Source organism: Gymnodraco acuticeps, unplaced genomic scaffold, assembly GCF_902827175.1.
Source record: "Gymnodraco acuticeps unplaced genomic scaffold, fGymAcu1.1, whole genome shotgun sequence".
Lineage (NCBI taxonomy): Eukaryota > Metazoa > Chordata > Actinopteri > Perciformes > Bathydraconidae > Gymnodraco > Gymnodraco acuticeps.
The window spans coordinates 797,490-825,160 of NW_022990940.1; the positions used below are offsets into that span (position 1 = coordinate 797,490).

A 27,671-nucleotide genomic window follows, 5' to 3' on the forward strand; every position below is an offset into this window, starting at 1 on the left:
TGCTTATGAACAATCATGTTTTCTCATTAATAGGTAGTTACAGTATGAATGCAATCGAGATTGTATTTAAAAAATCAATACCTGACTACCATAGTTCTTTATGAAAGCAGTCATCCCATTCTTCAAATTGTGTGGTCAAACTAAAATGGTTTCATTTATTAATTAAAATTGGAATATATTCATTTTTAGTCTTACCTTTGATGAATAAGATGGCCACAGTCACAGCCAGTATTATATATTTTCTTTTGCAGATGTCAAGGTATATATATCTGAAGTTTGTTGGGTCATTTGGACAATATTCAATTCACATTGTGCACAATAATGCAGACTTCTACTCACCCATTCAGGTGTCACATGCTGTGTAATTATAAATGTGAACAACACTTGTAAAAAGGCGACAATCATACACATCACACTCAAATGTTGCATAAGTTTCAACACTCATTTATTTTAATTTTATTGACAACTTTTGTTACGTGTCCACAGACATGAGAAATAACTCCAGAACACTCAAAAGCTAAACGTGAGCACTGAGATTAAAACTCGATCACAGGCTGAGACCCGATTCTACTTCGGTCAAGCTGCTCAGAGCAAGAGTGGCAAACCAGGGATCATCTACTCTGTCCACGATCGCCACCTCACCCACACTGAGCTGAAATGTGCAAAACTGATCCCCGCTCAGCACTCTTAGCTCTGGGGTGACGCTTGACCAAGCAGCAGGCCAGTTATTCTAATTCATCATGGTATACAGAGGAAGAGAGAGTTAATATCATCTGTGTGACGAGACCCAACACAGAAACATCTCCATTTATATACAAGACGGAGCCAGGAGGAAGGTTTCCAGTTAGTCATACAAGGATCATGGATGACAATACTTTACAAGCAGCACTTCAGGGGGGGAAGCTGTTGTCATTAGCAGGCGGTAAGGCAGGAGAGAGGGACAGAGAACAGCAGAAGAGAAGTGGACCTGCATGCTTTGATCCAGAGCTGTGACAGTTAAAAAGCAGCCAAATATAAATTAATCAACTCATTAACCTCTTAACGTTTATTGGCCAGTACACTAAAGCTGTCTCACAAAGTGTTTTCTTTTAAACGTGATATCCTTGAACTATTGCGTCTGGAAGCATTGCAAGTCATACACCAGCTGTATATTAAAACATTAAAATAATCAATGCATTTTGGTGCAGTGTTGTTCGTGGTTTGATTGCTGAAGCAAAAATGGCACATCTAATTCTAATCTTCTCCCTCCAGGACAGGGTTGCTATAGGTTATTGTTTTTAAACAAACCAGTATTTTCCATACATTCCTAACATCATGATATGAAATCATATTGAATAAAGATGCCTTGTGCATGAGTGCAAAATATAGAACATAATCATCCATCCTTCTAAGATTTATAAATAAACCTTTTCCTTTGTCTTCTGTTCCAGCAGACAACATACCGTATATATATATCTTTAAACATTTTACAAAACAAAGTTGATTATACCAAAATGACCCAGAAATCAATTATGCTATCCTATTTATTCTTTGCAAACAGACAGAACATCATTTTCAAAATCAAAGCAGCGACAAGAAGCAACAAATCTAAAGGTCAATTTGAAGTAAAACCTTCCATTTATCACAAGTATAAGCCTGCATTGCTCAACAGGTTGGTTGGCCTGTGGCATACAGAGTCCTCAACACTTTCTGTTATCTGATTATATGTCGGGTTAAACCAAAAGAAATATCAGAACCACAAACGAGAGGAAAATGGGAAAGACAAAATGGTTGACTGACCATGTCTTTGTCAGAGATTTGCAAAAGAACGAGGTGAATTAAGGTGTAGATAATGATGTAAATAATGCTATCGAAGTTCAAATAATGTCCACCTTAGGTATTTTCAATTACCTTTATCTTTCCTCTGATAATATTGATCTAAAATCAACATTAAGGGTCATCTTGGTATAATGCAAAATAGACAGTCGGTGAAAGCGACTACAAACAATTCCCTGAACATAAGAGTCAAAACGACACCAAGCGAATCATACTGTACTGGTTTCAGACACAAGCATCAAGCTGTCAAATATCTAGCAGATACAGTACAAAAGCTGAGGGGGGGGGGGGGGGGGGGGGGGATTGCTTTTAAATGCAACATTTACAGTCAATGATAATGAGATACAAACTGCACTACAGGCTATACCAACATACTATAGCATCATTGATAATATTCACTCTCCAAAACAATGACATAGGTCAAAAATGTGGGAACAAATTAAGATTCACAGCCTCTACATTTACTTTACATAAAAGCCAAATCTTGGACACATGTTATTAACTTCCGCGTTGATGTGAAATACGATGAGGGAGGGGGAGAGAAGTAAAGAGGTGAAGAAAGGGAGGCACTATCTGGTGCATGGACAACGCTCCTGCCCACTCAAAGCAACCGCCTTCAACAGATCCCAGGTCCATCGTCAATTACAACCTTTCATTTAGCTAGAGGAGCCGTGAATAGTAAACGTATTAGCTCTGCTGGCCCATAACAGACAGAATAAGTGCTTATTTGATTCAAGTTAAACAGTTGTGGCCCTGGTGCATTTATCATCTTAGGTTAATTTAGATATTATTGATACGTTTAAAAAAGTTGCTCAACAATTTTGGAAATATGCTCATGTGCTTTGTTGCTACTTGGGAGTGTGAGATTTGCATCCTTGCGAGGATGCTATACTGGGGTTTGTGAGCATAGTTAGCATAGCGTTGCGGTACACTTAAAAACGGACTCCATTATAGGCAAAACATTGTTGCTACCAGCACATTTAAAGCTCACTCATTTATGCATTAAATCTCATTTGTGTATTCCTTCATCTCGGAAATTGTCAAGAAATATTCTGGCACAAACGGCCTTGTTAAATCTCAACTTTGTACAATTAAATGAGATATAATGTGCTATAAGTGATTTTAGAGTTGCTTCTTTTGGACATGCTAGCTGTGTACCTCTGGTTCCAGTCTTCATGCTAAGCTAAGCTAACCTTCTGTTTGCTGTAACTTCATAATTACATTATCAATCTGCTCATCTAACTCACAGCAAGAAAGCAAATAAGTGCATTTCCAAAAATGTAAAACTATTTCTTCTATGTTTTAAATATCTGCTCAGCAGCACAGTGGACAATGATTTGAAACACTAAAACAAAAAAACAATGCTTTGGTTAAACAAATGAGTAAATGATACATTAACTCAACAAAGACAGTAAAGTGCCATGCAACAAAACTGGTAAGTGGTCATGTCACAAATAAATAACAGTGCAAAACGTACAATAGCGACAATAAATATCATTATGCTTTCTGGTTCTATGTGCACAAGGGATTATTATTTAAAAAAATAAGAAGCACATAACAAGAACAAGGCAAGGACATGAGTTATCTCTCCTGATATTGGATTATTTTTGCCTTATTTTAGCCAAAGAACTCAGTTTTCGTGGAATCAGTTAAAAAAACAACATCACATGAACAACGTACCCTTTTGTCCTAACAAATCCCACATGCTACTTCAGTGTTACAATGACTATCTGAAACCTCTGCAGTGAAACAAATACTCTATGCTGGAGAACACCAAGCAAACCCAAACTGAGGTAATGTACAGTATACAACGGATATATGCGGAGTGATCATCCCTGCACTTAACACACTTCTACAAAGAGAAACATCCTGTTTGCAACTTCCCACTCGCCTGATGCCATTAATTACAAATACACGAATGGCGGATTTCAAATTGGGACTTATTTTTTGTTATAATGAGTGAAGGAGGGACTGACCACTGACTAACTCTCTACAGAGATTCACAGATACTGGATTATCTACACCAAAAGCTAATCAAAACTAGTCCCAATGCCCAGCAGAGGTACGTTTATTTATGAGTTTGGGTAATTAGTTTGTCTTATGTTTCTTCTAAAGGTCAGGTGGGAGCACATCATGCAGGGTTTTGAGGAGGGGACTGCAAAAAAGACAGGAAGGAAAGTTTTGTCTGGTTTCAGGATGAGCAATCAGGTGATGTTTGGGATAGGGACGGTCATCATATAGAAGGGTATTTAAGTGGTTTTATGTATAAGTTTGTTTATATGGTCTATGTTCATTAGAGCAGGATGCTGAGTGGAGCTTTTGGATTGTTTTGTTTTTTTGTTGTTCTCCACCGGGCCGGTTCACCTCTCACATCCTCAGAGCAGCGGGGGCCGACTGCACCGACTTTCTCCGGGAGAGCTTGGACCTGAGGAGATGGAAGAGAGGGGAAGTAAGATGTCAAGAAATAGGACCTTGTAAATAAACAGAAATAATTTGTGGTAATCTTTATTTTGCAGGTCAATTAAATTACCAATCATTTCTAAGGATTTTTTTCTGAACTATATCACTCTTTTCTCTTTATTTAACTATTGTGTGCTTGATTGTGAACAAATTCAAACATTTTTGGATGTTATAATGAATCAGATGCACGCTGACTTAAACACAATCTAATGCACAGTTCTCACTACACAATAATCAAATGATTTTTGGTCTGATTCCCCTCAGACAAGCTTTTTATTTTTTCTAAAAATCATCCAAAATGTTGTGTGGTGTGTGAGGAAAGTTTATTACATCCCCTAATCTGTTTGATCCATCAAAGCCGAACCAATTTCAAGTCCAAAACATATAACATGTTGGTATATTCGTGATCAGGTAACCTGTTGTGGGTGGAGACCCCCCGAGTTGTAAATCCTGTGAAATATTTGAAATGTTTAATCTATAAGTCTGTTAATGTCCTTCCAAAAAACAACCAAATATATAAAATGACCACTTTTCTTTATCTCGGCACTTAAGGTATAACCTGTAATAAGTAGTCGCCTCAGGTACTCACACTACTTATCTTGAAGGTTTTATAAGCAAAAAAGTCTGAAAACCGTTGCTCTTGGTTTTGTTATTGACAATGTAACACTACCTGCATTTTCCCAGTTAATAAACTGTAATCATTTAGATCTCATTTCTTTCTATGATAACTAAATGAAAGGATCTTTAAAAGTGCATATATAATTATATTATATTTTAAATGCTTAAGAGCAACATCTGTGTTGCTAATCAGATTTTCCTTGTGTGTTATGTGTATTTTTACCTTTACAGTGTCTCCCCCACTCACCTGATGGTGCCAGCTAACAGAGGGTTGAAGGCGTACAGCCAGTCGTGCATCTCTTTGTCGTTGGTGGCCTGCAGCAGAATCCCACGATGCTCAGTGCACACAGCAAACGTGTTGGGAGTCTGGAAACATGAGGTAAATTAAGCTCATCAGGTTTACTGCACAACTATTTATTCATTTATCTATAAACATGTTTTGCTATTGAGCAGTAGCTCGGTCGTACCCGCAGTAAGGTCTGTTTGTCTTCGCTGTATTCCACCTTGGCAGACGACAGGTTGATGACAGCTCTCTCCACGCTGTCCCTCTCGCTGCGATACAGGTAGACGTAGGGCCGGCGCACCACCACGAAGCGCTTCACCCAGCCGCTGGTGTGGGGCTCCAGGAAGTGCAGGTAGCCTTTCTTTGACACAATAGGGCTGCACACAATCAAATAAATACAAATGTTAAACAACAACTTTTCTTAAATAATGATTGTATCGGAAATACGCACTGTGGAGGTTGCAGTTAACAAATACAATGTTTTGTCCACAGTGACTTCAATGTCATTATAGTCCGAGTGCTCTGACCTGACACGGATCTCCTGTATGTCCGGAACGAAGCTGCATCCTCGGAGAGTTTTCTTTCGGTCCACCGGGCTGTACGGGTCCAGATCTGGAGTGGAAGCTCCTGAACTGGGATCAGTGTGTCTACACGACACAAACAAGGGACAAGGAACATAAATTAACAATTTAAAATCTCTATTGTATATATTGGCCTTTAAATTTGTTTTTAACTTTTTCTTAATCCACAACAAAAAACATTTTTGAATGATCCTTTTACAATATCTCAACAATAAGGGACTGCTCTTGTAACTTAGATAAGTATTTTCATTTAATGCCATTTTAAACTTTTAAATCACTCCATTTCAAAAGGATATATTGTCTTTTTTACTCCACTAAACTCAACAGATTTTTTGCTTTAAAAGTAGTGACAATCATCTCCCCATACTGACCTGCTTTCTACATTGAAATACTGCTTACATGTTACTGCATCAGCAATTATTTTCCAATATGAAATGTTGACTTAATAATTATACATAATAAAAGAACAGCCTGAAAGGAAGTGTTCTGCTTATTAAGGACTTTCAACAAGTGTATTTGCTGATCATGCTGCTCTACTTTTACTAGAGTAAGACTTAGAATGCAAGACGCTAGACCAGGACATCAAGAGTATTTCTACATTGTGTTATTGCTATTTTACTTGATCAAATAAAAATACTTTTGCAAAATATCTGTTATTGCCTGGTTTTGGCTGATACTAAATGTGTTTGAAGATTAAACACAACATTTCTCATGCACAGAGGAGATAAGCTGTTTGTTACTGATAATGAGCAGAGTAGCTGCATGTGGTTTGTACCTAATGTCGTAATTCCCCTCGACCAGTGAGGGGCAGGTGGAGGACGGAGTGAGCGTGCTCAGTCCAGACGAACAGGAGTCTCTCATCAGCGACGCAGACATCTCAGAAAGCTAAAGAACACACACACACACAGAAACACATTCACAACAAAGCATGCGTTGAGACACACACACACACACACACACACACACACACACACACACACACACACACACACACACACACACACACAACAAAGCATGCATTGAGACACACACACACACACACACACACACACACACACACACACACACACACACACACACACACACACACACACACACACACACACACACACACACACACACACAAGAAGGACAAATACAAGTACAGACAAAACATACCCGCAAACAATTAAGCACGGACAACACAGACATGCATTCAGAGAACAATACAATCAGGACATTTTCTAGCGATGTACAGTAGAAATACCTCTGCACCATTTTAAATCCTCATTATCTAAGAGCCCCTCGCTGGTTAACATGTTTAGTAGGACATGCAGGAGTAATATTGGGTTAGTGGAAGCCCTGCAGGGTCTAAAGAGGGGGGGGCAGTGAGGGAGGAGGCCAATGTAAAAGGAGGTGGGGAAAGGAAACCTCAAATATTTTAAGGCGTGAAATATGGAAACATTAATTTGGGAATAAAGAGATGAGCAGTAGACCTGGGTCATTATTATTTGAAACTAAAAGGTGTTATATGATTGATCAAGCTCAAATTCAAATAATTATTGGTGAATCATTTTAAACCCCAGCCTACTGAGTGGTTTTAGAGTGCTGCAGGAATGAGTTAGCATTTTAGTATTTCAGGTTACCTCATCTCTAATGTTTTTTCTAACAGGTTTAGGTTCGATGCCTGAAAGATAGTGTTAATTTCGTCAGCTATTTTTTTATTTAGTTTTAGTCTTAGTCCTGTGTTACATTTCCTTTTTAGTTTTAGTCATATTTAGTCACCTTCATCCTGTTTTTATTTAGTCAAGTTTTAGTCGACTAAAAGTCTGAGCATTTTAGTCTTATTTTAGTCAAAGAAGCCAAAACCAATAATTTGTCATTTTAGTCAAACGTATTTCACAATAAGATTATATCTTGTCCTTATTTGATGAAAAACACAGGTTGAATGATTAAGAAGCTTTGCAGAGAGTATCTGGTCAGGTTTGTGGTGTTTTTACCAGCTGTGTTATGGCCACATTGCTTCCCTTCTGATAAAACAATGCATTCACTTTTTTTCTCCGCCTCATTGTAGCGAAAATGGGCCCAAATATCACATAGTTTCTTTCTCTCAGGCAGTGGTGTCGTTAGACTTTTTCGTTGTCAGTCATTTTTCCGGACAGGATCGTAACATTTTCGTCATAATCCATTATTACCCGTCGAGTCTGTACACAACTCGTCTCCTCATTTTTCGTCAACGAAAGTAAAGAGAGATTTTGGCATAGTTTTTATTTAGTAAACTACATTTTCGTCTCGTCACTTTTTGTCAACGATATTGCATGTTTCATTACAGTTATTGTTTACTGCCGTCGGTGCCGTCTCGTCATCGTCTCGTTTTAGTCATGGAAAAAAAGGTCGTTGACGAACATATTTCGTCATAGTTTTAGTCGACGAAATTAACACTACTGAAAGATAAGACCGTGTTTAACACTATATTAGGAGATATTTATGTTTTGTTATACAACATAAAATACACCAGTAAATAAGCCTCACTTGTGAATTTTGGCAGAAACTTCATTTTGCTTAAGAGCTAATTTTTCTGCAATCATCCAAAATCCAACAGGCAAATCCCCCAAATAGGTCTCCCCTGTAGCACTCTATTCAGACATAATGTTAAGGGGAAAAAGAGTGAAATACAAAAAAGACAGGATTATGTGTTGAAAAAAGGCAGAGAGAGGGTGGAGTGTAGGGCTTGAGTATTTTGTGGAGGTAATCGCTAAAGGTTGGAAAGGGTTAACGGGCCGGGTTAGAGGGCCTAGGCTGGGGCTCACCTTGCTCTCACTGGCACTGCTGCTCACCTGGCTGTACTCCCTGTTGAAGGTGTGCATCAGCAGACGCAGACACTGGAGAGAAGATACGAGACAGAACAGATGATGTTGAATAAAAGCTGATAAAAACAGGTAAAAAAAAAGGGTTAGAAACATCTCAGGGAGCATCAGTCACCTTGGCAGCCAGCTCCCTCTGCCTCTGGTTGGGACTGTCGAGGGCCGGGCTGCTGCCGGGGCTGTGGCTGTAGACGGGACTTTTAGCAAAATCACAGATGTCGCTGTTCTTGAAGAGTGCATCCTGCCCGGCCAGCAGGGTCGCCTCCAGCTTCTCCCTCAGCAGCAGGTAGTGCCTGGTCTTCTCCACCTGAAAACACAAGCACATAAGAATTAGAATTAGAAACTCTCTTTATTTGTGTCACTGGGGTGTCCAGTGCCTCGCTCAAGGGCACCACCATTTTCATCAAGTCGGGGATTTGAACTGGCAACCCTACGATTCCTTAACCCCGACTGACTGAGCCACTGCCGGACACACTTTAATGGGGTAGGTCTTCTGTGGGTCGTACAGAAAAGGATCTACCGTAATTTTCGGACTATAAGCCGCGCCTTTTTTCCCATTTTTCGACCCTGCGGCTTATATAACGGTGCGGCTAATCTATGGATTTTTACAGCTAACGGCCACTAGGGAACCTCCTAAATCTATGGATTTTACAGGTTACAGTCCACCACCTTTAACACTGTGGGCTCTATGACCGGTCCGCGCCCGCCACCTTTAAGCGGCGGGCTCCAGCAGGAAAAGCTGGAGGCCGGAAAAGAGTGAGACAGGTAGCGCGCCAAAGTAAAAGTGGAACCGAGAGTGGTACGAGAGACAGAACGAGAGCAAGACAGACAGACATTACGAGAGCGAGACAGTTTGTGCAAAGGAAGTTTTCATGCACAAACCCTGCCGGTACGTGCGCTGGGAGCGCACCGTTTAAGTTTGAAAGTTGAAAAGTTTGTGTGTCTGAAACGCTATGTGATACAGTACAGTTTACACAGCACAGTACATGTTCTGTAGCTACTATTGCACTAAATGGTAACACTTGAATACGTTATGCAAATATGCAACTTGTTTGTTGAAATGTTAATAAATGGGAGCTTCCTCAAACAGCCATCTCTTTCCCGACAATCCCCTCTGTGCACGAACCCTTACATATGGTAATTAAACATTAAAACACCTGCGGCTTATCGTCCAGTGCGGCTTATATATGTACACATCATTCAATTTAGCTGCTGCGGCTTATATGCAGGTGCGCTTTATAGTCCGAAAATTACGGTACATATGCTTTCCTTTGCTGAGACTAAATAAATGCACCAACAGTACGTTTCTTTACTCTTTATCTCTCTTTAGTGTACTGCATATGATTCAAGCCTTGCATCTGCAGGGTCATCGGTCAAGTAAAAATACTTATCTCATTTAAATGATCTAGAAGTCATCTCACTTCTCACTAACAAACCTCTCAGTTTTAAAGACTGACCTCCTGCAGTAAGCTGAGTTTCTCCAGCTCCCACTGGTGGTCCAGGATGAGGCTGTCGCTGCGAGGCCTCCAGCCTGCCAAGTTCTCCTCTCCTCTGACGTACGCCACCGAGGTGTCCAGCACACGCCTGCGACGACGCTGCATCCCTGAAGAAGAAGATGCTCTGTGAGTATTTCAAATAAAAATAAAAAGACTAGCTCAATAGAAACCATTTGGTTGTTTTATTTTGTTTTACCTGGACTTCCATTGTCCGCCACATGGCAGAGGGTGACTTCATACACTCCAGTGACACGGTTACTGGGAAAGGAAGAAATTGTATATAATTATGATATCAAACACATTTTTTAGATTGAGCATTTATAGAATTTAGAATCAGTACAAGATCCAGTTTGTATCTAATCCATAAATGTGTACCTCTCAGAGGGCCTGAGGCAGCCGGTGCTGAAGAGGTTTCTGATGGAGCGAGACGCTGGCAGCTTGGCGTCACGGGAATAAAACACCATGCAGAAGTCTTTGGTGATCACTGTCGGCTGAGTGCAGTTCTCCATCTAGTTCAAATATAGATGGACAGCAACAAATCAGAATCCAGGTGAGTTGGTTACACAATGACATCATCTATATTTCTTTCTATCACTTTAATCTACAAAGAAACACATTCTGTAAATCAAATGTCATTGAGTACCTCTAGATAAGCAGAGAGGGTGATGTAGATCTTCTCCCCGTAGGGAGTGACTCTGTTCAGGAGCAGAGAGTTGTGCATGGAGCTGTCCCATGCCGCCTCAAATCGGTAGAAAGTTCTGCAGCAAAAACAAACAGTCATCTATACGCACAACATTAAGCAGATGTGTTAACCTTATTACAAGCCTGTGAGCTAATAATGTTATTTTGTAAATAATAATAGATACAAAGACAAAAATGATTGTCATTTATACCTATGATCAACTCCCAAGGAGACGCTGGCGTTAGCAAAGGATAAAGAGAAACAGGAAACGAGTTAGAAACTTTTAACTGCAGCTGTTAAAAGTTTGAAACCAGCAAACCATACTGATCCATGCAAAATAAAAAAATGCATTAAGGCCAAATAATATTTCATTATAAAAGGCACGTTGAAGCAATGGGAAAATATAGGTTTTAGGTTTGGTAACAAATTCAAAGAGGAAACTTTTGTTGAATATCAAATACACAGAAAGATAGTAAGTAAATCAGAAATGTGTCTGATGTGTATACTTGTCACTGTGTTTGGGCCAGAAATATCCAGAAGACAGGATGTTGAGGGACAGGATGTTGGGGTCTATGATGGTTTCATCTGCCTCGGGTGTGTTTCGAATACGACCTGAAGTCAAACAAAAGAGTAAGAAAAAAAAAAACAGTTTTTTTCTTTTTTCAAATCTAACCAACTGGGCCAAATATGTTTTTGAATTGTTGTGTTTACTCACCAATAACCAGCTCCTTCACCTCTTTCCACTCAATATCATTTCCTGTCTCATGAGCTATGGTGACTGTGATCCTCCTCTGGATGCCCTGAAGACAGGATTCAAAGAGTTGAGTGGATTAGGTTTGATGATTCTTGTTAATGTTTTGTTTTATTTTTCACTGGTTTTATTAACTTTTTTATTGTAATATATACAGACATAAGAACAAACCTGATTTTTTTTTATTCTAAGCTATATATATATATCTCATCTGATGATATTAAACGATTAATATAAAAGGTATGTAATTGGTAAACATGATGGTGGGCCAGACCTGATGTAAAAGGTAAGTGCCATGGCAGGGCATCCCACTCCTGTGGTCAACAACAGCTGGGATGTAGCTATAAAAAGGGAGATAATTAACACAATAAATACTCAAAATAATAACGCAGAATATTTTCATCGATGCTGCAAAAGAATTGTTGTTATTATATGTGCAAAGAGTATGAATTACTGTGTTCTTTGCTTTATATTTGTATAGCGGGACACACAGCAATAAAGTCACAACTCACTCTCCGTTAGCTTCCAGCTCACAGATCTCAAAGAATGACATCAGGTCGTATTTGGCGTGACAAGGTCCGGCGGTGGAGCGCATCAGAGTGCTGAGCTTTGTGGCCGGCACTGGAGGAAGAGGAAACAGATTCATGTGTGAAACTGGGTCAACCTGTCTGTACGGTCCGAAATGAAGGGTATATTAAACTGGAGGCTGAGACACTGATCATTTGTGGAGATTAAATCATGAAATATAAAAACTTTTGATATACTCTCAGGCACATTGAATGTCACTGCTTACCTGGTTTGGATAAGGGCATCACCCTGGGGAACTGCCTCCTGGACGGTCTCAGCGGACTAAAAAAAAAAAAAGGACAAAGAAACAAAATACTAGGAAACTTTCTAAAATATCAGCTGGTGGAAATTAAAGGTCAAATGTCTTCTTACCTGATGAGGTCTTTGCAGAGCGGAGGGAAGGGCTGTTTCTGATAGTGACCGAACACCTCGAAGACGATGGGCTGAGTCTTGATGTACTCCACGAAGGACTTGGTCACCTCCACTGTGATCTACCAGGGAAGAGGGAAATGATATCTTAAGCACAGCCCTAACACAGTTGTTTGTATCTAGTGATATTTGTTCATAATAGCTCTGAATGTTTACATTTTGAACATGGTAGAAGCCCAGCGGAGGTCCTCTGCCCGTGTTCTTCAACGGCTCGGTGGAGAAAGCTTCATCGTGGCGGTGGATGAAGCTGGAAAAAAGGGAAGCCATTTTATTAGACTGACCTCCCTTTGCTCTTCCTGCACATTATGCTGACCGAAAGCACCCAGCTGACCACCACACATGCTGATCACTTTGTTTAAAGCCACAAGCCACATACATTAACAATAAGTGAACATTCATATTACTGTAAATAAGAAAACGTAGTTAGTCAATTGTTTCCAGCAGTCAGGACACATTAAGCATTGAGTTAAAAAATTTGCATAATCTTTCTGCAAAAACCAAAATAATTTGATATTATGTTTTTCTATAACACTTAACAGATGCATGCATTATCATTATTTAATAGCAGAAAGTCCAACTGAAATAACTATTTAAATTGTACAGATATTTATTATTATTGGTTTCACATTTATATTGCATTTTTTGCATTTTGCTTCCCTAGAAGAGAAATAGGTTGCTGACAAAGACATATGCATTCTATAAAAAATGTGAAGCAGATAAATCATTTTTATTCCAGCACCTAAATGGAGGAGGCATGCTTGAAACTCACTTGAATTGGCAGAAGATGTCGGCGTACTCGGCTGAGATGCTGGAGGCCTGGAGGACGGTGACTCTGAAGGTGAAGGTGCTGCCGATCTTCAGGTGGGACAGGACTTTCTCTGGGGAGAGGTCGAGAGCGAGATCCAGACCCAGACCTGCACTCTTCACCGGGCTGCTGGGAGCCTCTATGATTTCTACGAGAAACAGAGAAAGAGACACGGATGGGTTACTTTAAATTCTTTATATATTTTTGCTTTTGACTTTATTATAGAACTGACGAGCTTACAATTGTTGTTTGAATTTAGACTGTTAATGTAGACAGTGGCTGGAATGATTTTCAGTGCCTGTAAAGGTTTTTCCTCTCACCAGTGTTGTTGTTGACTTCATCTGCAGAGATCCCTATGTCTGCGCTCGGTCCTTCTCCCTCCACAAAGCGCAGCTCCTCCTGCGAGGTGTTGGAGTGAGAGAGAACACCGGGACACGACTCGGTCTGGAACTGGACCAAAACATAAAAACATCAGCATGAATCTAACTTACACCACACATATACTGTGTTTATTCTTTTGACTTTTATTGGTTGTATAAGACGGATTCAGAGAACCAGAACAAATCACTGCATGTTGGTACCTTCTCAAACTGTTTGTCTTCAAAGGAGATCTTAGCAGTGCCTGACTGCCTCACACCAGAGCCGTAATCAGGGGCCTCCTCATCAGCTAAAAAGAGACAAAACAGAGAGATATGATTTTATTTTTTAAAAACAGTATTTTAAAACAAACTAAAATGCATGTCCAAGAGTAAGTCTGATATTCCACCTGTATTCGTACCTGAGATTGCCTGCACAGCCACTCTGAGGAAGCCTTTCACTTCTCCTTTCTCACTGACGATGGCCACGCGGTGCACCAGGGGCACGGGGTACAGCAGGTTGCTCAGGTACACAAAAGCCCTGAGGAGGAGGTAGGAAGTGATGAGGGGATGTCAGTTTGTAACAAGCATTTATAGTGCACTAAAAGCAGGGTTTTAACTCAATACTGCCTCCAGGAGGGAGAAGGTGACGCACCTGCCCACCAGACGGAACCAGGGGAAGCGGTCGTAGAAGGGGTCTCCTCCGGTCAGAGCGTGGTCACAGTCCTCCACAGCGCTGCTGGGGAGCTCTGCCGCTCGGTCGTACATCTCCCTCATCAGGTCCAGCCTCTGCCTGCAGGGGGCAGCGTGAGAAGAGAGGAAAAACCCTTAATAATGGCCTCCCTATCTACAGTTTACTGTGTGCACATATTATGATAGAAAATAAAATAGCTAGAATTATTGTGGTTATTTTAAAGCTTATATGGAAAAATATCATTTTTTTTGTTATTGTGAATAATATATCATTTTACCTTATATATTTGTTATCAGTATCAGATGAAAGGAATGTGACCTTCAACATTTTAATAATGTTATGTGTAATTAAATCGACCTATACCAAGGCATCAGCTTTTTATTATTAGATGACACTGTACCTGAGTTTCTCCAGAGTCCAGTAATGTGTCGCTCCGTTCTTCTGATCTTGGACTTCAACAGCGACGATGGTTCGTGGGAAAGGTCGCTTCTCTCTCTCTTTGGCCACGCTGGCAGGCAGTAGGTCGGGCGGCAGAGGAGAGTAGAGAGTGTCTGTCAACAGGACGAACTGGAACTGCACCTGTGGACGACAAGAGCCATAAAAACATTAGTAATTGCTGGTTTAAATACACAATACCTTTTTTTAAATGGGTGGCTTGACAGAACTGACATGCAATATGCAGCATTGTGTACATCATTGTGGAGATTGGGCACTGACAAACATTTATTAATCTGCAGTCTGCATCCATTGTGGGTTGAGGAGCAAGCTCTTCCTTCATACACCAGTATCACCATATCAAATAGATAACACATTTGCAATAAGGATGTTATTATTTTAGAGAGACAACACTAAGCTTTTATTGCATTGCCACTGGAAGTAGATTTAGAAAAAGCTGTCTTTTTTTTAGCTAAAACAAAACAAATAATCATAACTTATGAAAATATGTCACAGTGCAACACAAAAAGGACAACGTTTTACAGTAACAAACACCCCACCTTTTTCTTCAGCTCCACACTGATAGCATTGGCCTCTTTGAGGAAGATGGCGTTGCCCCACAGCAGATCCCTGAGAGAGGTGAACTGGTAGAAACGCCACTTCCTGAAAGCCCACAGAGCCAACTCCGTCTCACGGGGCATCCACGGTACTGAAGGGGAGGGTCAAATGATTTGTAAGTACATTTTTGACCAAAATAAACCTATTTAAATCAGTTAAAAAAAGTGACAGTACCACCTTCCTCTTCAGGCTCCTCTTCTTCCTCAGGAGACTCCAGGTAGCGGGAGTCAACTTGTTTCTGAAGAGCCTCTAGTTTACTCTCATAGTCCTGAAAGAAAACATAGGAGTCAGTTATTTTCTTTACACACACATTTGAAGTGTTTCTGTATGACTGAGCACTCACCAGCCTCTGCTGCTCCAACAGGTTGCTGGCTTCTTCTCTCTCTTTGCGGTACTGATCCTCGAGCTCCTGAAGCCTGAAGGGATTCAGAACTATATGTCAGAAAAGTGATTGTGACTAAATGTAAATAAATACAATAAAATGATGTGTTCTCCACCCACCTCTGCTCCATCTCCTGCTTCATGTCGATGCCTTGTTTCTCCAGCAGCTCTCTCTGAGCGAAGGCCCAGTCCACGGGCTCCACGGGGGTCTCGGCGCACGGCGTCCTCTCTCGCTCCAGACGAGCCTGCTCCGGGTCGTTGAAGCGGAACACGTGACTCTTTCCCATGATGATGCGGTTGCCTAAAAAGTGTGTATGATCACAAGTTATTTAAAACTTTTAAGATACTTTGAAAACCACTTTTAATTAAATTCAGGACCTAACCCAATTATACACACCAAACTCATCGCTTCCAGTTCAAAATAAATAGTGAAGTAAAATGACAATTCCCCGTACAACACAGTATAATTATTAATAGATTCATGATTAATGATAATACCATACAGTATATACTTAAGAAAAGCCAAGTTAGAAGATTCTCAATTGGCTAAAGGAGCCAATAAGTCACAGCAATACATTTGGTTCTACGAATAGACATTATATAATAACAATAAACAGTAAGTATTAGATACGTTATTGATCCTTCACTGCAGTATAATGTTCACTGAAACTTGGAATAGTCACAATCGTAGAAAGTGATCTTACTTTGGCCGTTGTGATGTAACAGAGTTTTATCTTTCCCTCTCTGTTTCCTCTCTTGGTAAAGTTCATTTAGATTCACACCTTTTTTTAACCAAAATAATATGAAGCTTCACACGAACCAGACCGCAGGACAGTGGGGGAGCTCACTCTCTTCCCGTTGACGTACGTCTCTGAGCCCTCACACGGCTCCATGATGACGCATCCTGTCAAAGGACATTGTATAACTTTAACAACAAAGTCTTAAACCCATGCACAATAAGTATTTTTCCTTTTTAATATTGTTTTTAATGCAATAACTTTTATTAAACTGTTATTTTGAGGAGAAAGCAGCAGGTCTACCTTCTCCCAGAGGCACCGTGGTGCTGGTGAAGGTGCAGTGCTCGTCTCGGATGAAATGTCCGCTGAGAACAATGTCCTGACGAGTCTTGGCATTTTCACGGCCAACCCTGAGGGAAGATGATCCATTAGAGACATATTCACAGCAACACCAAAATATCTTGAGTACATTTCAGAAACTAAAAAACATTTTAAAAATTACTTTGTGAGGCCGTCTTTGATGTAGTACAGCAGACACTCTGACATCAGAGGGTCTTCATTCAGGTTGACCAGGTGAGGCGTCTATACAGGAAATAATGACAAACGTGTTAAGTCTGTGGACAGATGTCGTAAATAATTCAAATTATTTAGCAAAAGGAAGGATCATCTTACCTTTTTCGGAGAGAAGACGCCCAGAGTGCCTCCATCTTCTCTCATGGCAACACCCATCTCAGCCAGCAGGGCCTCTCTGCAGGAAGCAAACACACATGATGCTAACATGGCTACAAATATGTTGTTTGTATTAACACTTGGCTGGCAATCCAGAACTGAATATATCCTTTAAGACATTATGTCAAAAATAAATCTCAAGGGTCAAACCATCAAAGATTGTCCATACAAAAATTATAATATTAACAATATATATTATTTGTACACATACAGGGCTGCATACGATCATGAAAACAAAGGAAATGTGTCAGGAGTGGTCCATAAGCCATGGGCATATACAACAGACCTCAACTCAACTTGAGGAGAAAACAATCAATAAGAACATTTAGTTTAAATAAATTGTAGATTTATTCATGAAACCATGAATCAGGCGTGAATATGTGTGACCAACCTCTCCATACGGATGGCCTCAGTACGACGCAGCTTCTCTTCCCATGTCTCATTGAGCTCTGCAATGATTTTCTCAGTTTCCTGTTGGCAAAATGAAGACACAGTTACATTTAGACACATAATAAATGTACTTACTCTTACTTTCCAGCAGATTTCTGTGCCTTTCCTGTAATTAAATCATTCCGGCTCTGCTTGTGTCAGTCCACAGGTCATTATCTAACTCTCCACATTCTGAACAATATCAGCATCACGGTTCCTACCTTGAGCCTCTCGATGGCCTCTTCGCTGGCCGGGCTGAAGATGCGGTCATGGATGTTGGTGATGGACCCGACGCGACTGGACAGGACCGAGAGCGAGGGGGAGGGACTCATTCCTGTCATGACAGTGGACACTGCGGAGAGATCACCCCTTTGATTGACAGCCTGGCGATTATTCACAAAGTTCTTGTAATCGCTCAGGTCTGTCAGAAAGAGAGGCGTTGCATGGGAGTGAGCAAGGAAGATAAGGAGGAAGGAAAAAAGGAAAGACAGAAGGACGGAAGGACGGAGCAGACGCCAGGTAATTAAAGAGAGACATCAGGAATGAGAGGAACACGCAGAGAAACGGATAAAAAGGAAAAAGGTAGGGGTAACAGGGAGGAGTACAAAAGAAGAAGAGAAAGCTCAAATAATGGATCAAAGCAGCAGATCAAATCTTTACCAAAGCCATCGCAGAATGAGAGAAAAGGGAAACTCAAACTGACGGAGCACAAAATGCTGAGAAGAGAGTTAGAGCTTTTTCTCCGACACTGAAATACATGTAGACACATTCGACAAGCCTGCAAGCATGAGAATGAGTAATAAATAGAGTGCATTAAGACAAAAATACAGGCTAGAGATTACTAGTGTTGCATGTCTTAATGTTTTCAAGTGTTTTTTAAAGCGCAGCCTTTGGTTGCACAGCTGCCGGGGATGCAGGCCTGCAAGCACCTGAGTCGTAGCTTCAATTAGCTCCACACAGAGAACCAGGATGCAAATAAAGAGTGCCCCAGCAATCTAAAATTGTATCCTCTAAATCAGTGCTCTCTTCCATGTCTTGCAAAACAAAATGCATAACAAAGCATGCTTTATGCAAAAGCAGACTACGACTGTCTGTTTCTGCAGAACCAGGAAAGCAGAGTGTCGGGCAGCTCAGGTTCGAAATGGATCAAAGCTTCTCAGTGAAAAAGAAAATCCCAGCAAATTTAACATTTGTAATGAGGATTCATTTATTAGGAGGCTGGACTTCCTAGATGAAGTAAGTGAAGAAAAGTGCATATTTCTATGGAAACCAGATCTAATGGGGAAAAAAGGAGGCCATTTTGCAGAATTTGTTAGAAAAGAGAAACTAACTACAGCTCTAAATGCTGTATGCTACTTAAGTGCTGGCTCTCCTAATTATGTCATGTCTGACTTAGTTTCTTGGGACTGATATTCAGATCTCTGGTGTGCTGGAGGAGGAAGGCCAGCTCGGGATTCATTTATTTTAGTGGCAAAGCGCAGGCTTGCTCGAGTTATACACACATTTCAAACCAGCGATGACGGGGCCGGTGCAGCGATACGCTGATAGGAGAGAAGAGAATGGGTGTGAGAGACACCCTCACTCCAAGTTAAACTGTCATCCTCTGTCTTGCATGTACAGTCAGAAAGTGTATGTTTGTGTATGCCTGTGTAAGAGCATTTCTGAGACAGAGCATTGTGTTTGTGGGTGCGACACTCACTCTCTATGATGTCTCCCAGACCCTGAGCCATCAGCAGGTCTCTGAGGCGGGCCACTTCCTCCTTCAGCTCACGCACCAGACGGTTGCTGGGGTCTTCGTTGATCACAGCGTTACAGCGGATCTGTTTAGCACGATCAGCGTACCTGGAAGGACAAAGGTCTTCTAGGTCAAATGGACACTAAGCTATAAAGCATGATTCCTTAGACACTCTATACTGCATTACAATGACCAACTAATGGCTGTGACGGTGCAGCTGAGGGGAAAAGCATTTGTTAATCATTGTGTGCAAATAACAGAATACATTTGTAAAGGTGTTAAAAGTCTAATCAGTACATCTCTTCTGCAGGTTGAACATTAAGAAAGAAACAGATTGTTGACATGTTTCTCACCGGAGGGTACTGAGGGTCTCATCATAGTTGATATCAGCTGGGCTGAGGGCCGCCACCATGGCAGTACGAGAGTTTCCACCTGTAACACAGAAAGTGAGACGATACATAAACTGACACAGAACATTTGTTTTTATTGGTAAAAGCTAAGGTTTATGATTATATTTTATATCAGATTTTGCATTAGTATTATGTGTGCATACCCAAGTTCTCCCTCAGCAGCCAAGTCAGAACTGAATCTCTGTAGGGGATGTGATTCTCCACCTTCTTCTTTTTCTTGTTCTGCACACAAAACAAACACAAATTATTCTCTTATCGGAAAGTATTATTGTTAAAAGCATTTTATAAAAATAATGATTTAATTTGCATTACATATTGCATACTGACCTTGTTTGGTGCGGAGTCCTGGTAGTTAAAAAATAAATGCCAACATGTGTTAATTTGACACGATAAAATAACAGTTTCTAAATATAATTATTTGATGAAGTGTGAAAAAACATACCACTTCAGCCAGAGCAGAAATAACCTTTCCCAGTGTAGTCAGAGATTTGTTGATGTTTGCTCCTTCCTGCAAATAAAAGTGAGTCTTATAAAGAACTGCCCATCTATTCATACATTTATTTATCTCTCTAAAAAACATCTTCCTCCTCTCACCTTCAGTCTGGTCCCTTTGGCTCCGGTGGAGTCGGCTCTCTCGCTGCCAGCCAGGTCCACCAGGCTGATCTTGCTGACCTGTGATGATACGAAACATTTTCAAAATAAGATGCTCTGTATAAAAAGATCAAACATCTACCTTTGCTAGCATATTTTCCTGAAACTGCAGTGGGGGAACTGGCAGTAAAGTGTTACATGTGGTTATACACTAACTCATTCGATAATAATAAAAACACAAACGGCCTCAGCTCAGGTCATAAAAAGGCAATCAAATCATTGTTTAGCATCTCTAAGGCTGCTGTGGTGAATAGGACTATTCCTATTATTGATTTGTTTGTCTGAGGAGCAGAACAACATCATTTCAGTCGTGCAGATTATTTGTTAGGAGCTGGTTATAAGTACCTTTTCTGACGTGTTCTCTGAATCCATGTCGTGTTTCTTCTGCGTGAAGATGATGTTGAAGACGGCGTGGGAGCGGCTGCTGGTCTCGTTCATGTTGGTAGCAGCCACAGTCCTGAAAAAATGAATTAATATTATCTGCTCCATCCATCAATGGTTCCAGCGACTGATTAATTTATTCATACACCCCTTATCTACATCTCTTCATAATAACACAGTATGATCTGCGGAGTCATTCAGTCTCGCTCTGTTACCTGGCCTTGTTTCCAGACTCCATCAGGTCCTGGATGTCGTTGTAAGAGGTGACGGCTAGTTTGGAGAGATCTTCCACGTAGGGTCCCATGAGAGGGTGCTCTCTGACGCGCAGGTTTCCTTTGTTCTTTGGGTTCAGCAGGTCACGCACACGCTCGCAGTAGATCTCCATGTAACTCACCTGGAGGATGCACAGGGTTGGTGATCTTGTTAAACGTTTTTATTTAGTTAGTTTATTTTTAGTTATTAATCGGTTATCATTTTTACTGGTTGCTCCTGGGACAATAAAAGATTAAAACTTGAGTAAATCTGTTTCACAAATGATTAATTAATATAACTACAATAGCAGCTACCCCTCTGCAATCTTTGAATAGTTCTCTACATTTGAGCTATAGCAGGATCTAAGAAAAACTGAAAGCGATCCAGGTGTCTTTGTAACAACGAGAGCAACAATAATACCACTTGAAAACTCTATGGATGAGGGGTAGGGGTTATATATGAGGCACTCGGAATAGAATAAATTCCAAAGTTGGAAAACATAGAGTAAATGAATTGACTCACCTCGACAGAGTAAGACATGCTGTTGTCGTTATTGGTGTCATTGAACTTGGTGAAAAGGTCCTCACACATCTGAAACAAAACAGAGTGTCAATGGTGTGTTAAAGCTTTTATCTTTATTTCATTCACAATGATTAAAGGGAATTTGATTTGTGTAATTTAATAATATTTGGTCAGCGCTGCACTCTGTAGTATTACCAGAGGAATGATTCCTTCCTGGTCCTGCTCCTGTCGTCCCATCATGGTGTAGCTTTTTCCCGATCCTGTCTGGCCGTATGCAAATATGCACACATTGTAGCCTTCAAAGGCATGAAGCAACATCTCCTCTCCGATGTCTTTGTACACCTGCAGCTGGGACGCAAAGCTGATGTCCTCAGGCTGTGGAAAAAATGAAATGGACGAGTTAGAATTTCTCCGAGCATGAATAAGCTCTACAATAGACATCGACACATTTCTACCACCATGAGGTGGCATAATATGGAAATGTAGATCAATATTGAATATCAATTACTAGTGGCTTGTTCTAGCAGATCTTGAATGTCCTTATCTGTACTTTTAGTTAAAAATAGGTGTCGCAGTGAAACTCACCGTGGTGTGGGACCAGTAAGAATAGTCAAAGTTGAAACTCTTGTTTTCTTTGGGCTGTTTGGGGTTCAGGATCGCTAAAACAGAGCAAAAAGAGGCATCAGAAAATGGGTCCCTCTTATTAGCTGCAAATTCATTACCGTCTATTTACTGTCGGTTCAAAAAATGCACGACACAAACTGTGAAAACATCAAAACACCAACCATATACATCTTTTGATGTTTGTAGCTGACATCCTCGTGGATTCATCTTCTTATTACAGACACATGCATTTCCTAACATTCGGTCTATATGCTGTAAAATGTATTATCTCTTCGATTTACACACGGCATCTATTGCACGTCTGTCCGTCCTGGGAGAGGGATCCCTCCTCTGTTGCTCTCCCTGAGGTTTCTCCCATGTTCCCCTTTAAACTGTGGGTTTTCTCTGGAAGTTTTTCCTTGTACGATGTGAGGGTCTAAGGACAGAGGGTGTCGTTTTTCTCATACTGATATTCTGAACAATCTGTGCTGTTGTATTTGCTGTAAAGTGTCTCTACTGTAGGCTATTTTTATTATATGTACAGCACTTTGGCTCGACCAAAAATCGTTTATAAATGTGCTATATAAATAAAACTTGATTTGATTTGATTCGATAAAATACATTCACTCTCTCCCAACCAACCACAGTAGGATGCTGGTTGCATCCTCCCCCCGATATCTTCCCCCTTGATCCCTGTTACCTCCATACTTTCCACCACTAAATAACAGCAAAATATGCTTCAAAATAGGGCAAATCCCTCACTAACAATATTGTAAAGTTGACCATTGGTGATTTGTCAAAAATATTTATACAATTAGATTGTTGTAATTATTGTGGATACAATTACTAAGAGGGTAAAGGTCAATTATAGACTAGCAAAGACAGTCTAGCAAGCCCTAAAACCTAGGAAAAGATACATCTATACCATATTACGAGATCCAAAATCTAAGATAAAATAAAGTCACATATCATGATATTGAGATCATAAACAAAAGGAGGTGACATCATTTGTAATCATTTCCCCAAGGTTCAGAGAGGTCTTATTACAGTTAGTATCAAAAGCAGCATTGTAAATGCACTGTTCATCCTTTTTTAATAGAGGTGATGGGAAATGCACCCAGAATATGAAACAAGAACTGAGCAGGAGCAAACGCCCCCTGTGGACACATCTTATCATAGCTGCACAAACACATCCTGCTGTTTCATGCACTCAGACAGAAACAACACAGGGAGACCTCCAACCATCGGCTACACCCGTTTATCTTTCGGAGGGTTTTTGAGCAGCTGTGACCAAGATGCAGAGACAGCTGACCCCGGGTCTGGGCTCGACCAGAACAAGGAGGTCTTTTTGGTCTGTGCAACTCGTGAGAGCAGAGCTGCGACGGTCCCTACATCCTACACACAGACACACACACACACACACACACACAGACACACACACACACACACACACACACACACTGGCTGGCCTCAGGCCTGACTGAATCTTTTGTTTCTCTCTCTGGCTGCCATGATGCTGCATGCCTCCATGCCTACTCCCTTGTTGCTGAACGACAAAACTGCCTACCAGACAAATAACTGAGCTCAAATGCTAAATGTGCCTCAATGCAGGCCGCAAGAGTTGGTTTCAAAGAACAGCAATTGCTGGGTTTCACACTCGAAAGGCATGACATTAAGGATTATTCACAGTATATATTAACAGTAAATCACACCTACATTATTTCTTGATGCAATCATCCAAATGTATAAATCAATATTTTCTTTTACGACCCATTATTTGTAGTGCTATTAGGATATAGAGGGGTTATGTCATATGTGTTGTTTTCAGCCCACTAATCATGTTTTGTCCTTAAGTCTTATATCCCCCTTTATTTTTCTTCAAGTATAATTTTCATTTCTTTATATCTTAAAAATGTTTACCACGACCAAAGATCTTTTCAATCACAAATATTAAATATTTGCTGCTTTCATCTTCTTAAATGTGAGGCTTTGCTGTTTTTCCTTGTTTTATAATAAAGTAAGTTGAATATCTTTGTGTTTTTGTACATTTGATCTGACAAGAAGGCTGAAGAAGTACACTCACTACAACCTTTAAATGTTTTGTGATTTTAAAGACCACAAATTCATGTTCAAAGAGAAATGTTCCCCCCTGCCGCAGATTAATGTGAACATAAGCTTCCAAATGTACATCATTCTGCACAGTGAAGCTCAAACATCCAAGTGACGTAATAATAAATAAATAAGCCAACAAATTCACAGTAAAATATGGCTTAACCAAAGCAGGATGAATATCAAAGCATAATGTTGGAAAGTTACTGATAGACCTTTGATTAATTTATTCCAATTACCAATTAAAACATGTGTTTTGGTCACCCTGTAAACATTAAAGTCCACATCCATCGGATTTAATATAACTTTTAACTCTAGGTACATTAAAACTGACTTGAGTATATACTCACTTGTGGTGTTTCCTGACATCTGAATGATGCACTTGCTGTCCTTCCCAATCTCTCTCGAGTTGAAGGGTCGGACCCTCACGGCCACCTTTACTGACGCTGCCGCCATGTTGCAGGAGGTTGTGTGAGGGAGCAGAGAGCTGAAGATCTGTGTGGCTACTCACACACACACACACCTGGTACCTGAACAAATAGAAGATGAGAGGGATTCAATAACAACAGACATGTATAGACCATCTCTCAGATGGACACAGGGCACTTTTTTTGCACTGTGATACATTTAAATTACATATTTAATGAATGCTAAATAAAGGAAAATACATAAATAATATGATAATCTATGGCCTGTTGCTTTTATTGTAATAGAATATGGAGAACAGGGCCTTGAAAGCCAAATGTAACCCCTAAAACTGACACACATTCTTCATTTTCAAACCCCTTATCATGCAGTCAGAGCAAGACACAAAGCTCCCGCAGGCTGACTAAATGGCTAGGAAATTATCTGGCAGGAAGATTATCAGCATCCCTGCTATTCCACAGAAAAATGGCTACATCCCCTGGCCTCATGCACCTAGGATGAAGGCCTTGTGTTGAAACTGTATCACCCCGCTTCTCAAAACAACACACCACTGTCTAGGATCAGCTGTGATGTTTTTCACAGCATATTTACAATTATTAGCCCAAATCCTTACACTGTTACTCTTGTTAAATCCCAGAATGATGGCTGTTATGGTTTTTTTTAATCAGTTAATGACCAGACCAGACAGATTTAACACTAGGATAATTGTGTCAAGGCAGTGACGCGCACATCCATCTTCTCTGTCTGAATCGATGGAGGAAAAGAAAGCATCCTTAAAATACTTATAATAAGCCTTTATACTGTATGTTCATGGAAAAATGAAGGATGACACATATTTTCATAACATTTTAGGAGACATTAGCGGTAAAGATATATCAGTCATGTAAATATTGTCTCCTCCATCTTGCTTCCCCTGCCGCACCTCAAAGACAGGCCGCGTAAACATAAACGGGACAAACACAAAATCATCCAACACTGCGTCAGAAAGGAGTTCAACATTCATCATTTAAGCATAAATGACATCAACATCTTGAATAAGATCATATGTTTTCCTACTCGATTCGGGGTGTTTTTTAAGAGATGGACTTGATTATTGAAACATAATTGTTGACAGAGGCGGAATCAAATACCCTGACGCAGCGTCGTTACGCGTACAAAAGGCCTCATAATCACACACAAATACCGTCCTCACCGAAGCGTGACACCCATCAATACCGAAAGAAAAACCTTTCAGAGGAGCAGTGTCTTACCTCAACTCAGACTCGACGACCGCAGAGGGTGAATCCTCTGCCCATCAAAACAGCGCCCGGATGCTCCGGTGCCTCCTCCTCGGATCTCCTCAGCAGCTTGGATTTTTCTCCGTCTTTGCTCAGCCTACAACCTGTCCTCTCCGCTTCCATACATGGAGAATCCGTGAGGAAGGAGATTCAGCCTCAGCTTCAGCAGCAGCAGCAGCGCTGGGTGCGTCAATCGAGACTGTGCTGAGAGGCAGGAGGAGGAGGAGGAGGAGTCAGGGCCGGGTGGATCAGCGAGAGGAAGGGTGCGGGATGCTTCAGCGGCCCGCCGTCGGTCTGTCCGTCAGTCGTTCTGGAAGCAGGGAAAATGGCGGTGCTGCTGTGGCGGATGCTGGGAAGCGGCGGTGACATCATCAGCATCATCAGCAGCAACCATGAGGCATCGCGATGCAGGGACACAGCGGGGGTGGGAGGGGGCGAGGGGGGTTGAGGCCCATGGCTAGACCTTTGTAAGCCTTGGAGAGTTTAGTGCGTGTAAATGTCAAATAACAGGTATCTCTGAGATTGATTGTTTGTTTTTTTAATAGGGAGACTAATAAACTAATAAAGTGTTCTGATAACTTGTAGTTAAAACATGACGACAAGTGGAGTGCTCATTTGCATGAAACTGATCATTGATCAAATAAAACGTTTACATATTAAAATAAAATGTTTTACAAAAGGAATATATGCTATCACAAAAAATATATGTTACCTTTATTTAACCAGGATATGTCTCATTGTGATTACAATCTATTTTTCAAGAGAGTCCTGGCCCAAGATAGGTAACAGCACAGTTACAGACAATTTTAAAACATAAAATCACATCACAGTCATACAACAAGTTAGCCAACGTATTTACAGCCACAGCAGCCTGCTTCAAGGTCATTTAAAGTCGCTTGGAGTCAGTTTGTATAACTGTCAACAGCACAGTGTGTTTTGTCATTTCTTTAGGAATACAATTGTATAAGAGGATAATACATGAACATACAGTTGCAAGAAAAAGTATGTGAACCCTTTGGAATTACCTGGATTTCTGCATAAATTGGTCATAACATGTGTTCTGATCTTCATCTAAGTCACAACAATAGACAAACACAGTCTGCTTAAACTAATACCACACAAACAATTATATGTGTTCATGTTTTTATTGAACACACCATGTAAACATTCACAATGCAGGGTGGACAAAGTATGTGAAACCCTAGGCTAAAGACTTCTTCAAGAGCTAATTGGAGTCAGGAGTCAGCCAACCTGGAGTCCAATCAATGAGACGAGATTGGAGGTGTTGGTGAAAGCTGCCCTGCCCTATAAAAAATACACACCAAGAGCACAGCGCAGAATGCTCAATGAGGTGAAGAAGAATCCTAGAGTGTCAGCTAGAGAAATCTCTGGCACATGCTAACATCTCTGTTGACGAATCTACGATACGTAAAACACTGAACAAGCATGGAGTTCATGGGAGGACACCACGGAGGAAGCCACTGCTGTCCAGAAAAAACATTGCTGCACGTTTGAAGTTTGCAAAAGAGCACCTGGATGTTCCACAGCACTACTGGCAAAATATTCTGTGGACAGATGAAACCAAAGTTGAGTTGT

At 40.6% G+C, this 27,671-nt stretch overlaps 1 protein-coding gene across 7 annotated transcripts; it reads right to left on the minus strand.

Annotated features, from left to right (window-relative positions):
* Nucleotides 1-421: 421 nt before the first annotated feature.
* Nucleotides 422-26,402, minus strand: kif1ab (kinesin family member 1Ab). 7 transcript variants are annotated; one of them, XM_034234465.1, is made up of 49 exons: nt 26,049-26,402; nt 24,723-24,902; nt 22,246-22,319; nt 21,856-22,035; nt 21,661-21,729; nt 21,102-21,280; nt 20,851-20,962; nt 20,449-20,526; nt 20,297-20,362; nt 20,182-20,199; nt 19,998-20,076; nt 19,798-19,876; nt 19,409-19,551; nt 19,212-19,250; nt 17,931-18,130; nt 17,672-17,751; nt 17,224-17,299; nt 17,054-17,133; nt 16,855-16,961; nt 16,635-16,718; nt 15,935-16,115; nt 15,777-15,849; nt 15,611-15,701; nt 15,376-15,524; nt 14,781-14,959; nt 14,342-14,479; nt 14,109-14,227; nt 13,912-13,997; nt 13,651-13,780; nt 13,295-13,478; nt 12,682-12,772; nt 12,469-12,587; nt 12,323-12,378; nt 12,042-12,150; nt 11,804-11,870; nt 11,494-11,578; nt 11,285-11,390; nt 10,990-11,013; nt 10,740-10,854; nt 10,472-10,605; nt 10,293-10,354; nt 10,058-10,203; nt 8,719-8,907; nt 8,547-8,618; nt 6,533-6,642; nt 5,704-5,823; nt 5,361-5,553; nt 5,141-5,259; nt 422-4,240 (listed from the first exon to the last, which is right to left on the minus strand). In XM_034234465.1, exons 2-49 carry the CDS (start codon nt 24,826-24,828, stop codon nt 4,183-4,185), a joined length of 5,154 nt encoding a protein of 1,717 aa, XP_034090356.1. In that variant the 5' UTR covers nt 24,829-24,902; nt 26,049-26,402; the 3' UTR covers nt 422-4,182. The 7 variants fall into 7 exon arrangements, with proteins under 7 accessions (XP_034090356.1, XP_034090354.1, XP_034090358.1 ...); XM_034234462.1 differs by having other exon boundaries at nt 4,183-4,240; nt 17,931-18,061; XM_034234463.1 differs by lacking the exon at nt 19,212-19,250 and having other exon boundaries at nt 17,931-18,061.
* Between the last annotated feature and the right edge of the window lie 1,269 nt (nt 26,403-27,671).